Source organism: Felis catus, chromosome B3 (genome assembly GCF_018350175.1).
Source record: "Felis catus isolate Fca126 chromosome B3, F.catus_Fca126_mat1.0, whole genome shotgun sequence".
NCBI lineage: Eukaryota > Metazoa > Chordata > Mammalia > Carnivora > Felidae > Felis > Felis catus.
In genome coordinates, this window is record NC_058373.1 from 61,275,198 (window position 1) to 61,287,859 (window position 12,662).

The following is a 12,662-nucleotide window of genomic DNA, read 5'->3' on the forward strand; positions in this document are numbered from 1 at the left end:
AGCGGCGGGAGAGGAGCTGTGCCGTCTCCAGCCTGCCGCACTCGCTGGCATCCCAGATTTAACAAATGATTGTGTTTATTGATGAGTTCATACATCAATACAAATGGACGAGTTAAAAACGGCCCCTGCCCCGTGAGACCTCGGGAGGAGGGAAGCGCCCATGGCCTGAACAAAGTATAAAAGTTATAAATAAGGAGGTTTTCAAAACTGGGTCAGGGCAAATCTGTTCGGGGGGGGGGGGGGCAGTTGCCGGTGGCCTCAGACATGCAGAAGGGGACGGGCGCCGGCGGCCACAAGACCCCCCTATCCCACCTAAGCGCTCAGCTGAGGTAGGGAAAGGGCGGCCACCTTCTCACAAACCTTAGCGATAGTGTTAGCTCCCTCCTCTGAAGGACTGGTTGGCTGAGGATCTCCAAGAGCCCAGACCACAGGGCCAGGCCTGGGGCTGATCTGTGGCTGTTGTGCCGGTTGGGGCAGTGGTAGTAGACTTCTAACCCTCACAAGGGCAGCTGCAGCCCTGCCAGGGTCCACCCTCAGCTGCAGGGGTTCTTGGGGCCAGGACTTCTTTGCAGTGTGGCCATGCAGGTGGTAGTAGTACAGAAGGGGGGTGGGGGTGGTGAACTAGGTTTCATCTGTTCTGGTGCACTCTGGCCGATGCAAACAAGAGCCGGGCACTCTACAAAAACCAACTTTCTAAGTTGCTGCCTATTGAACCAGCAGGGCCCCAGGGCCTGTCCACGGGAGAATAGGTTGTTGTGGCCTGGAGCTTCAGGAAAGCTACGCTGACTTACCTGAGGCAGAGGGAAGCAGCAGGGCCCAGAGACACGTGTTCTTCACCCCCATTCCTCAACCACTGCTTCACTACTTGGTCCTACTCTACCTTAGCCCACTGTACCCTATCTCCTTCCCCTCACCCCTAACAACTGTCCTTCTAATTCTAATCTACCCCCTGCCCTCTACTACGTACCTGTCCCACCTACCACCTTTCCAATGTGTCTCTTGGCCCCTTCTGCACTCCCACGTGCCTCCCCCACCCCTCAACTTCCAGCATCCAGAGCATATGGGTGCCCAGCACTGCCTTTGAGGAGGCTGCTTCCACCTGAACCAGGAACCAACAAGCCATCTCACATCAGCTAGGTTGTGGACACCAAGAATCCAGATTCAGGTTACTACATTCCAGTCCTTTTTGTGCTCCTTGATAGTTCCATATGAGCTAGGGTGGTGAAGCAGGAGTAGTACATGAAGGGAAACCAGGCACACATCAGCCAGCCAAGTACTTTAGAGATAAACACTCAACGTGTTTGTGTGTGTGTGTGTGTGTGTGTGTGTGTGTGTGTGTGTGTGTGTGTGTACAGTTCTGTGGCTAAGGTCCTTAGAAGGTGGGCTGGTGCCCTGTAAACCATGAGAGAAGTTCTAACACAGGCTTCTGACTGGGCATCACTCAGGATGCAAGGAGAAGGTGGCCTCTGGGTCTAGGAGCCTGCTGGGGACAAGGGTTGGGAGGATAGAGAAGACCAAGGGGCTAAGAAGAGGAGGCCAGGGCTTTATGTTTGCCCAGCAGAGGGCTTTACTGTCCTGCAGCAACATCCCACAGCTGTCTCCACAAGTTCTGGCCAGAAGAGAAAGGGGGCACAGGGAGAGAGATAATGCTAGGGCTCTCTTAGAGGGGGGATGGGAGTGGAATGTGGGGGCTCAGGCCTTGACACCAACTCAAGCCTCCTGATGGCTAGGAACGCCCTGGAGGACTAGAGGGCTCTGCCCTACACAACTGCCAGGAAGTGGGGAAAACATAACCCCCTGCTCTGGCAGCCAGGGGAGTACAGCTGGTGTGGGAAGGGAAGTGGAGGTAGAGGTGAAGCTCCGCTGTTGGCTGAAGGGCACTGAATGCCACGTGGCCTCTCACTTCCACCCCACCAAATACCCTGTGTGTGCTCCACCCCAGGGAGCTGATCCCTGCAGTAATTTCAAATGGCTTCTAAGAAGAGAGGGCCAGCCCTTCCCGATTTCCCCCAGATGGGGCAGGCTGCCCTCCTACTCCTCACAGCACCAAGATGACAAAGATCTAAGACCTACCCTGCATGAGCCACTGAAGGGGCTGTGGAGGCAGGGGTTCCAAGAAAGTGAGGCGACAGTCAGGGAAATAAATTAATAAATACAGGGGCCCCATGAGGAGTAGCTGGGAAAACTGCTTTCCCTCTGAGCACTGATCCCTGCGATCCACTCCAAGCATCCCCACAGGTTTTGGAGAGTGGAGCAGGGGCTACAGTTTGGAATAAGGGAAGCATTCACTTGGAATAGGATTCTGGAACTAGAGTCTGCGTTCCATGCGCCGCTCCACAGCCCGAAGCAGCAGCTCTGAGTATTGCTCTAGCAGGGCCTGTGTTTGCTCAGCCCCCACAGCCCCAGGGCTCCCACCCGGGCTGCACAGCACTGCGCCAGCCAGGGCCTCTAGCTCCTGCCTCACTGAAGAGAAGGTGTTTCTGAGGAGCTGGGTGATGCGACTTTGCTCTGCTGAGGGCGTCTTGCAGCCAGCCACCTGCAGGAGGACCCAGGAAGTGAGTTGGAGGAACAGTGGAGGAACATCCTGTCAATGGATGTATAAAGGGGAGGGGCCCCATCTGGGTCTAGCCTGCCTCCAAAGAAGGCCCTGCTGGACTGCCCCCTATGTCTAAGTTGGCCAAATAGTTTTTGAATATGACAAGGGATACTATGAATAATTATACTGGGACAACAGACATAAACTGGGATGGTCCTGAGCTAACTAGGACAGATGGTCTCTCCACCCTTACCCCCAATAGGGCCAATAGGTCTGCGATTCAAGAGCCCCGGCCTAATGGCCTCTACCTCCCTCAGCTACTCTGCCCAGAATGTTCTTGATTGCTCCACCCATCTGTCAGTGGAAGAGCCTTAGCATGGTTGTTCTGGATACACAGCTAGCACTCTGTCTCCCCCCACGGTAGGTGCCCAACACGTACCAAGTGGTAGAGCCGCACAGCCTGGCGTACGTTGCCCTGGAGCTCTGCCACAAGTTGTTCGCACTGCTCCAGGCTCACTGCTGGTTCTGGGAGGGACAGATACAACTCAGTTATGCCCAGCAAAGCTGCCCTTTCAGGCCTCCCACCCAGAGGTCACTGATTGCAGGAGAGGCCTACCTGTAGGATCACACCACCGCCACTTGCCCACTGTCCCTTTTCTTGCCTCTTTCCTCCCCAACAACGCCCCTCCCCCAAATACCACACAGAAAGCGAGGTCCAGAGAGGAGGGCCAGCCCCAGCCCCAGGGGCCAGAAGCATTGAAGGGGCAAATGGGTCACAAGGAGATCATGAAGATTGGCAGGAGTGTGTCACCATCAGGGGTGTGACTTATGGACTGAGACAGGGGCAGACAGGACAAAAACACCAGAGGCTGGATGCACAGAAATGGGATGGAGCCAGAGAGGAGACAGCAGAGACAGGACAAAGAGGATGGGGCAGGAGATGAGAGCTGGAGAGCTGTGCACACCTGAGTCCTGGCTCAGGGCTGCCCCTGGCCTGGTGCATTCCATGGGGCTGGGAGTCTTCTCAGGGGTTGGGGACTGCAAGTTCTCAGGGCCTCGGAAGAGGGGGCTGACCGGCAGTTGCTGGCCACAGGGGCTGTTGGGCCCAGGCTGAGCCTGGCACTCTGTCCTAGGCTTGGGAGGGGCACCCTCCCCCAAACAGGCCCGCCTCTCAGATGTACTGTGAGCCTTTCCCAGGCCTGCTGGGGAGCCAGGCCAGTCCACCTCACCAGGGGCCCGGCCCTTGGTAACAGGTGAGAAGGTGGCCAGGGTAGGACGATCAGGCAGTGGCTTTGGAATGTCCAGGACCAGGTGAGCCCGGCTGGGCAGGGCTAGCTTGCTGAGCGGTGAGACTCTAATGGGAGCAGGAGCTTGAGGTTCGGCTGCCAGCCCCAAGTTCTCCCCAACAGAGATGCTGCGGGAGATCTTGGCCATGGAACTGGTGGTGGGGTTCTGGTAGGAGTGAGGCTGAGAAAGACGGCCATCAGCCTGTGGCAGGGAGCGCAGGCCCGCGTGGGCTTCCATCTCCCGTAAGAGCAATGGACCTGGTGGAGGGGCCTCATCTGCAGAGAAGACAGAGATATACAGGTCAGGTGGTGAGGAAGACATCCCAGGTGCAAAGACTCAGCTCCCTAAGAGTTGCTATGCCCCACACATACCCACTAAGGGACACCCAGTGGCAAGCACAGTGACACATCAGAGCTAAATCAGGCCCTCCTTCCTCTAGCATGCTCATGCGCTCCACACTCCCCACACCCTGGAGTTGAGCCCACCAGGCTCCTCACCTTGTGGCACCAGGCTCTGCACAGACTGGGCTTTCTGGAGCCCACCCAAGGGGCTGGCTGCAGTCACTCTCTTGGGAGACCAGCTGCTATCCGGGTTGAGACGGCGTCGTGGCAAAAGCACAGGAACTGCTTGCTGGGGGCCACCATTTCCAGGGGAGGGCTCTGCCTCTGGGGGTGCTCCTGGAGGACTGGCACCACTGCCTCTCAGCTGCTCACCCGAAGCCTGCAGCATCTGGACTGGTCTCGATGGCAGCGCCAGGCTTGAGGAAGATGGAGACAGTTCCCTACAGGGAGGAAATGTGGAAGAAGGCCCAGAGGAGGCTTAGGAGTCCCCTTTGCCAACATGAGGAGAAGCACTGGGAGAGAAGGAATGGCACAAAGCCAGCAGGCCAGTTGTCCCAAACTTGGGAGTGCAACATACTGTTGAGCATGGGAAGACAGCAGCCTTGGAGAGAGGAGGGTGGCATGCTGCCCCAGAGCCAGGACTGGCCCTCTGGGGAGGGCCGGGGGGTCAAGTGAGCCAGAGCTCCTTGTAGGAGAGTAAGAGCTGCTGTGGGGAGAGGTACCTGTGTGGGGGGGTCTGCACTTGCAACAGGAATCGTGAAGAGATGCTCCGAGACTCTGTCCTCTCTGGTACCCGGACTGGGCCCCCTGCCGGGTGACAGAAATTATGAAGTGAAGCAAGCCCTGGTGCCAGATTCTGCCTCCCCTAGAAGGTAACCCAGGGCATGGCCTACCCTTGTACCCTCCCTCTCATCCAGGCAAGGAGGGAAGGAGGGAAGGAGAGAAGACTACAGTGACCACATACTGGCCCTCTGACCACACCTGGAGCAGCCCCATTGGCCAGAGTCTCAAAGTGCTGTTTTAGAAACTGCTCCTGGTCTGGAGTATGGGGACTGCCTTCCTGTAGCCCATAGGAGCCAGTGCCTCCCTCTTCTTCCTCCTCTTCTTCATCACCCTCGGCTGGCTCTTCAAGGTCTGAGGAAATGCCATCCACACTCAGGGGCTCCGTGCTCTCAGAGTCTGGATGTGGGGAAGGGACAGAAGCATCATGCTGCACCAACCTGTCGCCAGAACCTCCACTCCCACCTCAGTCCACTGACCTCCCTCAAAGCTGCAGCCTCACCTTCGTTGGGGTGCTCAGGGCTGGAAAGGCGGCTGCTACTATAATCCACAGAGCAGGCACTGTCAGGGCTGTGCTTCTCGGAAGCCCTGCTGCCTGGATACACTCTTCCCAGGGTCCCTCGGGCTGGAGCCTGCACCTGGAACTCACTTTCAGGAGGGCCAGCAGGGGAAAGAAGAGGAAGTTAGCAGGGGTGAGCAGCCCCACCAGACATCTGGCTTCCTTCTCCCCGACCTGTGAGTGGGACTGGGGATGAGGCAGGGGCGAAGTGGCAGGGAAGCCCTGAGTATCCTGGGCCAGCCCTCCCATATAAAGAATGCACAGGAAGGGAAGACTGCGTCGCCTCTGAAGTCTGATGAGGGAAGGACCCTTGCCTGGTATCCAGGGTGGGACTGTCACTCGGCTCCGGGTAGACAATACCATCTTCGATGGGTGCAGGCTCCAGATCTTGGGCAAAGACCCCTTCCTCTTGGGACAACAATCGAATAATGTGGGGGCAGGAACAGGGTTGGGAAGCCTGATGCCGAGGGGGCTTTTCATTCTGGGAACACACAAAGGGGCATTACTGAGGATGCTGACACGAGAAAAGGTCTGAGAAAAGAGGTGGAGGTGGGCAAGGATTTGGTGTGTGTAAGTTCTGGGGGAAGCTGAATATTCCAACTCTGAGGATAGCTCCAGCTACTGTTCTTGAGCTTCTGGAATAACAATATTCTGTCACACTCCAGGCTGTCAACCTTCAGCCACCACTTAATATCATGAGCCCTTGAAGAAACCTGGCCCAGGGCAAAGGGTACCACCCCAATCACCACACCACACAGCCTAGCCAGCCTGAACCTTTGCAGTCCAGGCTACCAATGTGCCACAGGAGCAGAGCAAGCATAGATGGCCCAGTGCTCAGGCCCCAGCTGTTGGCATAAGGCTGCCCAAGGCTGCTTGGAGATCTCTAGGTTGCTGGGAGAAAGCTGGCTCACCTGGCTAGCATGTGAGGTCTCAGGAGGGACCTGCTGACCATGTTTCCCAGGGCAAGATGGGGTCATGGCCAGCAAGTCTTGGCTAGGGTCTCGAGGGCTTGGGGCCAGTGTCTCCAGCTGCCGCAGGTCCAGCATGGAGCGGACACTCAGCTCGACGCCTGGCTGAGCCCAGCGGCTCCTTCTTCTGGGTCCTTGATTGGCCACAGGAGCTGGGGCCAGGAACTCCACCGTCTCCTGTGCCTGGTGTGGGGCAGAGGAGGGGGAAGTTAGCAACCACCATACAATAGTATCAGTGAACACTCATATATCACTTACTGTGTGCCAGGCATTTTATTTACATGTGTTCGCTCACTTAATCCCCACAACCACCTTATGAAGTCAGTAGTAGTATTCTCCGCATTTTTACAGATGGGAAAACTGAAACACAGGGGACTTAGGTAACCTGTATAGTCCCACAGACAGTAAGGGCCTGCCTGCAGGTTACAGCTCAGGTAGTCTGGGTCCAGAATTCGTGTTCTTAGCTTTACTCTACGTCCTGTCTTAGATGTTCTAGTCTCAGCCTTCGCCCAGTGTCATGGACACCTTGGAGCTGGGAATCTCTACAAAATCCCTTACTCAGAAGACAGTTCTAAGTCCATTCACAGCACCAAGGACAAACCAGTAGTCCAGCCTTGAGCCCCTGGCCTGGTCAGAAGGCACCAGAGGCACCATGCCACTATTACTCCATGGAGCTGCTGCTAACAATGAAGGCGCTGCCCCTTGAAGTCTTGATGTGGCCCAAGTGAGGGCTGGGTTGCTGTGGGGCTTGCTCAGAAAGTCTGTATCCGCCTCTGGCTGCCCTGAAGTAGCTGCCCAGTCCTCTCACAGCCCTTTCCCTCCAAATAACTACTCTGGAAGTTCTGAGCTTACCTCCTAACGTGGGGTCTTTAAAACTAGTTCCTCCATGCTCTGGAAAATAGTGTGTGGAGGTTCCTCAAAAAATGAAAAACAGAACTACCCTATGACCCAGAAATAGCACTGCTAGGAATTTACCCAAGCGATACAGGAGTGCTGATGCATAGGGGCACATGTACCCCAGTGTTTATAGCAGCACTTTCAACAATAGCCAAATTATGGAAAGAGCCTAAATGTCCGTCAACTGATGAATGGATAAGGAAGATGCGGTTTATATATACAACGGAATACTATTTGGCAATAATAAAGAATGAAATCTGGCCATTTGCAGCAATGTGGATGCAACTGGAGGGTATCATACTAAGTGAAAAAAGTAGTCAGAGAAAGACAGATACCATATATTTTCACTCATATGTGGATCTTGAGAAACTTAACAGAAGACCATGGAGAGGGGAAGCGGGGGGGGGAAGTTACAGAGAGGGAGGGAGGCAAACCATAAAATATTCTTAAATACTGAGAACAAACTGAGGGTTGATAGGGGCTGGGGAAGAGGGAAAAGTGGGTGATGGGCACTGAGGAAAGCACTTGTTGGGATGAGCACTGGGTGTTGTATGGAAACTAATTTGACAATAAATTATATATGTATATAAAAAAAAACTAGTTTCTCCAGATTTCTATTCTTTGCATCTTTGATTTTCTTGAATTTCAGTTTTTTTTTTTTTAATGTTCATTTATTTTTGAGAGGGTGGGGGGCAGAAAGAAAGATAGATAAAGGATCCGAACCAGGATCCACAGTGACAGCAGAGAGCCCGACACAGGGCTCGAACCCATGAACCATGAGATCGTGACCTGAGCCGAAATCAAGAGTTGGACTCTTAACCAACTGAGCCACCCAGGAGCCCCTCTTGCAGTTCTAACAGTTTGGCTTGGACACCCCTTTTCTACTCCCCACCTCAACCTGTTCTTTGTTCATGTTTACTCCCAGGCCTCCAGACAGCTGAACAAGTGGAGCACTTCTTCTAGTGGCGACTCACCCCTGCGGGCCAACCCCCCCCCAGACTGCAGGAAGGAGACCCCTAGGCTTCATCATCTGTAACCTGGGACTAGTCAAGCTGCTCAGACTCTCCCACAAGGCCCTTTCTTAAACTCAAGGGGTGCAGCATGTGGGCAGGCCTAGAGAGCCCACTTTCACCTTCCTCTGCCTCTTATAACCTTGGAAGGGCATTATAACAATGGTGACTCACCCGACTCATCTCCCAGTGGGACAGGCTTCGGGGCAGGACTGGGCCAGGCACTGAGGCTAGACAGAGACAGGCAGTCAGAGAGAGTATCTCCAGCCCACCCACCCAGAGCCCTGGCTCCACATCAGCCCATACCTGTGTGGCCACAGTGATGCTCTGACTTCCTCAGCTCACCCTGATCTCACCCCCACAGTACCAGAAAGGGCATATCTGGCCCTACTGTGCCAACTGGTGCCTCTCTGGCCCTACATGAGACTTTCACACACCTGGCTCTTTCTTGGTACCCTTGGCAAGGATAGGCAGGGCTGGCAGTTCTTCTTCTTCAGTGCCTTCATCTTCTCCCTCCTTGTCACTGTCTGATGACAGAGCTGGTCCAGGAGACAGCATCGATGGGGCCTCATGCCTAAGTCCAAGACAAGGAAGGTCATGGAGAGAGGAGACTCAATGCAGGTAGAGGCCAACCTTTATGGGTCTTCAGGTAAGAAATGTGTGTTGGGGGGGTACAGGAGTTGGGAGGTACAGGTGAATGTCAAGTCCAGAGCAGAAAGGAGTAGCACGGAGATCACAGCAAGCAGTCTAGATGCCCACCCACCACTCGCCCATAACCATACTCTGTTCTCACCGGTTGGGACCCGCAGCCCTTTGGGGAGAAGATGGTCCTTGTGGCTTGCCCCCTCGCTGACGCTGGCGCAGCTCAGCCAGACGCTGCCTCATGCTGATGGTCATCTCAGAGCTCAGGCGCCACACAAATATACAGCTGGATAGAGCCACAGAGTTGGGTGAGGGAGGGGTAGGGTAGGGCCTGGAGTAGGTAGCACACCACTAGTTCCCCTTCCTCATGGGCTGTCAAGAAGACCAGGGCCACCCTCTCGCACCACATCAGGCCCAGCCAAGAGAGACCCCTGCTCAGCCCTACTTCCCAGAGACATCACTGATGTGAAAAGAGGGGAGGGAGCTGGGTATATGTGTGGCACAGAGGAAAAATCTGTGTCTCAGGGAAGCTGGCTTCTGCTCACCTGTCCCCTGACACAGAGATGAGATGTTTGCAGTCATTACTAAACTTCATGCCAGTGACAATCTCTGTGAGGAACAAAGAATACGGCCTATGAGCCACTCTAAAGTCCCCACCAAGCTTCTGTCCCAACAGTGGAGGTCAATGGTTGGTGGGAGGGGTGGGGCGAGTAGCTCTGCTAGGTCCCCAGAAACTAAAGGAGGAAAGAGTAAAGTTCCAGCCGTAGATTATTGGGGAAACACTTACCTGAGTGGCCAAACATGGTGGCCACACACTCGCCTGAGGAGAAGTCAAAAATGGAGAGGTTCTTGTCAGAACAGCTGGTGGCGATATAGATCCCTGAGGGGTCTGTCTGCACCTGAGGAGTGGGACACACAGCTGGCAGAGGACAAGGGAAGCACCAGTCCCTTTCCACCCACTACCCCTGTCCTTCCTTTCTCTGGTCCAGAGCCCATCCTGCTGGGCCCTTACCTTAATGAGAGTGCCGTCCTCACCCTGTGATCCTTTAAACAGCTTCTTCTGCTTCCCACTGCTGATGTTGAAGATCCTGTAAAGAAACACTTTTGTTCACATGAAGAAGAGGCCACAATCAAGCACACCTGGATGACAGAGACCCCAGCATTCAGTCCCAGCCCTGTTCTCTCTGAGAGCCACTCCCCAACACCAAAGAGGCTACCACCTCTTGGGTAAGGCAAAGTGCTCTTTCTACAGGCTCAAGGGGTACAAAGTCCTAGACAAAAAGACAGAAATGGGGAGACAGCTGCTTAAAGCTGACCCCTCAGGTCACATGGGTGGAGGTCACAAAGGAAGGTGGTTAGATGGTTTGAGAAGGGGACGCCCACCGAATATTTCGGTCCTGGCAGCCGATGGCCGTGTACTTCCAGCTGGGCTCCACATCCATATCATAGAGGGTCGTCTTCCGTACCACGTGGTGCGTCCGTGTAAACTGTACTCCATCTCCAGACTGAAGGGGTAGAACATGTGGGCTCACTAGGCCCAGAGAGCCCGGCTTTCGCCTCCCTTCACCTCTTGCAATCTCAGCTCAGGGAACAACTGAGATTCCCCAACCACTGCCCTGTTCAGGGAAGCCCCATACCCTCACCTTCTGTGCAGTTCGGAAGTAGATGCTCTTGTCTGCTCCACAGCTGATCATGCGGACTTGCCCATCGCTGGCTATGGAGGAGGGGGGCCTAGCTATTACCACAGCTCTCACCACAAGGGGGCCAGCCCTTCCTCTGCCTTCCCTCCATACTGCCCCACTGCTGAACTATTCCACACGACCAGGACAACCAATTAAATCAGGACACTTCCTCCAAACCTCAGCTTTCTGTTCTCTCTGTCCTCAGCCAACCTGGTTGGCTCACAGTCACCTAGACTGATAGTCGACATTCCACCTGTCTTCCCATCCAGCTCCAGGCCTCCCAATTGCTGTCCCACACATCCTTGCGACTGGCACACCCTTCTCATGGAGGCAGGAGATAGGGGTGGAGGATACTGGTGGTAGGTGGCAAGATGTGTCTCAACTGCCCTGCCCCCACCTGCAAACTTGACAGCAGTGATGGAGGATGAGTGCTCGTCCAACGTCTGCTGCAGGCTATATTCACGGCCAGCATCTAGCACATGGATGAGCCGATCCCGGCTCGCTGACGCCAACAGCTTCAGACCTGGGGTTGAAAGAACTCTATCAGCCCATGAGTGCCCAGAGCAAACCCCTATGTGTGCCCGGCAAAAGGACCACAGGAACTGAGCCCCATAACTCTGAGCCAAGTGAACCATGCAGCAGGCATGGAGCTGTCCTCCTCTAAACCTGCAATACCAAGTGATTCAAACGACGTTCAGTCCCGCATCCAAGAGCCAGGATGGACATAAGTGGCACTAGCAGGACTGGAGGGGCCCTGTGCCGTTCTGGGCTAGATCCCAGGCATCCTTCTTACCTGTGTCTGGCTTAGAGTACTCCAGGCATAGAATTTCTGAGTCATGGGCCTCCACCTTTAGCATCTCACTCAGGGACTGCAGCTCGTGCACTCTGCAAAGAGAGGGAAGAGGGTGTTGACAGGCTACCAGAGGAGAGGCTCACCCTCCATTCTCTGCTATACCTTCCCTCTAACCTGTTTTTAAAATTGTATTTTTATTTATTTTTGAACTTTTAGGTTTAGAGAAAAATTGCAATGAGTATGGAGAATTTTCATATTAACGGCAGTTCAAATACCAGAAGCAGGAAATTTACATTAGTACAGTAGTATTAATTAATTAATTAATTAATTAAGGATTTTATTTGAATTTCACCAGTTTTTCCACAAAGCCTTTTTTCTGGATCCAAGATCCTATCAAGAGTCCAAATTGCATTTAATTGTTGTTTCTCCTTATCACCTGTAGTTGGTGACAGTTCTTCAGTCTTTCCTTATCATTCATGACCTTGATGCTTTTGAGGAGTATTGATCACTCTTCAACACTCTTTAGAAAAGTATTGACTACTCTGTCCTACATACCTCAGTTTTAGTCTGCTTGATGTTTTCCCATGATTGAACTGAGTTTATGCATTTGGGGCAAGAATACCACAGAAACCATGCTATGTCCATCTTAGCACATATTATGGGCTTCATGAGGTTGACATGAGGATGTTAAGTTTACTCACTTGGTTAGGATGGTTTCTGCTGGGTTTCTTCATTTAAAGTTACTATCTTTTCATGTATATAGACATCTTGTTCCCCAATCTTTCAGAGCCAATTTTTCTAAAGCTCTGTCCTTCAGGACCTAACTCCCTCGGCCTGTGCCGTGGGAGGCAGTCAGTACCACTCCAGGCCTGGCATTACCTGAGCGTGCCTACACGGTCCCCAGAAGCTAGATGCTGTCCGTTGGGGCTGATACACACAGAGCGGATGCCCACACGGGGATCCATCAGGGACCCATCAGCTTTGTCTCCTCCGGGCAGCTCGGTGTCCAGCAGGGCCTGAGTGTTCCCATCCACATAGATGATCTTAATGAGGTCCTAGGGGAGCATGTCAGAATAGCAGGTGAATTAGGCAGGCCTGACCCAGTACAGCTGCAAAGGGAGAAGAATGCTGGACAAGATAAACCCCTGGCTCAAAGAGCCCAGCCAA

The 12,662-nt window shown here is 53.8% G+C and overlaps 1 protein-coding gene across 8 annotated transcripts in view; it reads right to left on the reverse strand.

Moving 5' to 3' along the window:
• Positions 1–57: 57 nt before the first annotated feature.
• The window catches only part of MAPKBP1 (mitogen-activated protein kinase binding protein 1), a 55,668-nt gene continuing 43,063 nt past the window's right edge, over positions 58–12,662 (reverse strand). For 6 of the 8 annotated variants that reach the window (XM_045059513.1, XM_006932624.5, XM_019832648.3 and 3 more), the window contains 20 exons: positions 12,375–12,550; positions 11,496–11,587; positions 11,100–11,225; positions 10,664–10,734; positions 10,404–10,525; positions 10,033–10,108; positions 9,808–9,919; positions 9,566–9,629; positions 9,172–9,306; positions 8,816–8,952; positions 8,553–8,608; positions 6,415–6,654; positions 5,818–5,984; positions 5,447–5,592; positions 5,146–5,343; positions 4,887–4,971; positions 4,321–4,604; positions 3,502–4,098; positions 2,976–3,061; positions 58–2,536 (listed from right to left, as the gene is read on the reverse strand). In XM_045059513.1, the coding sequence (XP_044915448.1) occupies positions 2,309–2,536; positions 2,976–3,061; positions 3,502–4,098; positions 4,321–4,604; positions 4,887–4,971; positions 5,146–5,343; positions 5,447–5,592; positions 5,818–5,984; positions 6,415–6,654; positions 8,553–8,608; positions 8,816–8,952; positions 9,172–9,306; positions 9,566–9,629; positions 9,808–9,919; positions 10,033–10,108; positions 10,404–10,525; positions 10,664–10,734; positions 11,100–11,225; positions 11,496–11,587; positions 12,375–12,550 (3,198 nt within the window). In that variant the 3' untranslated portion in view covers positions 58–2,308. The remainder of the gene's footprint in view (positions 2,537–2,975; positions 3,062–3,501; positions 4,099–4,320; positions 4,605–4,886; positions 4,972–5,145; positions 5,344–5,446; positions 5,593–5,817; positions 5,985–6,414; positions 6,655–8,552; positions 8,609–8,815; positions 8,953–9,171; positions 9,307–9,565; positions 9,630–9,807; positions 9,920–10,032; positions 10,109–10,403; positions 10,526–10,663; positions 10,735–11,099; positions 11,226–11,495; positions 11,588–12,374; positions 12,551–12,662) is intronic. The other 2 variants (XM_019832647.3, XM_023255469.2) reach the window with 2 other exon arrangements.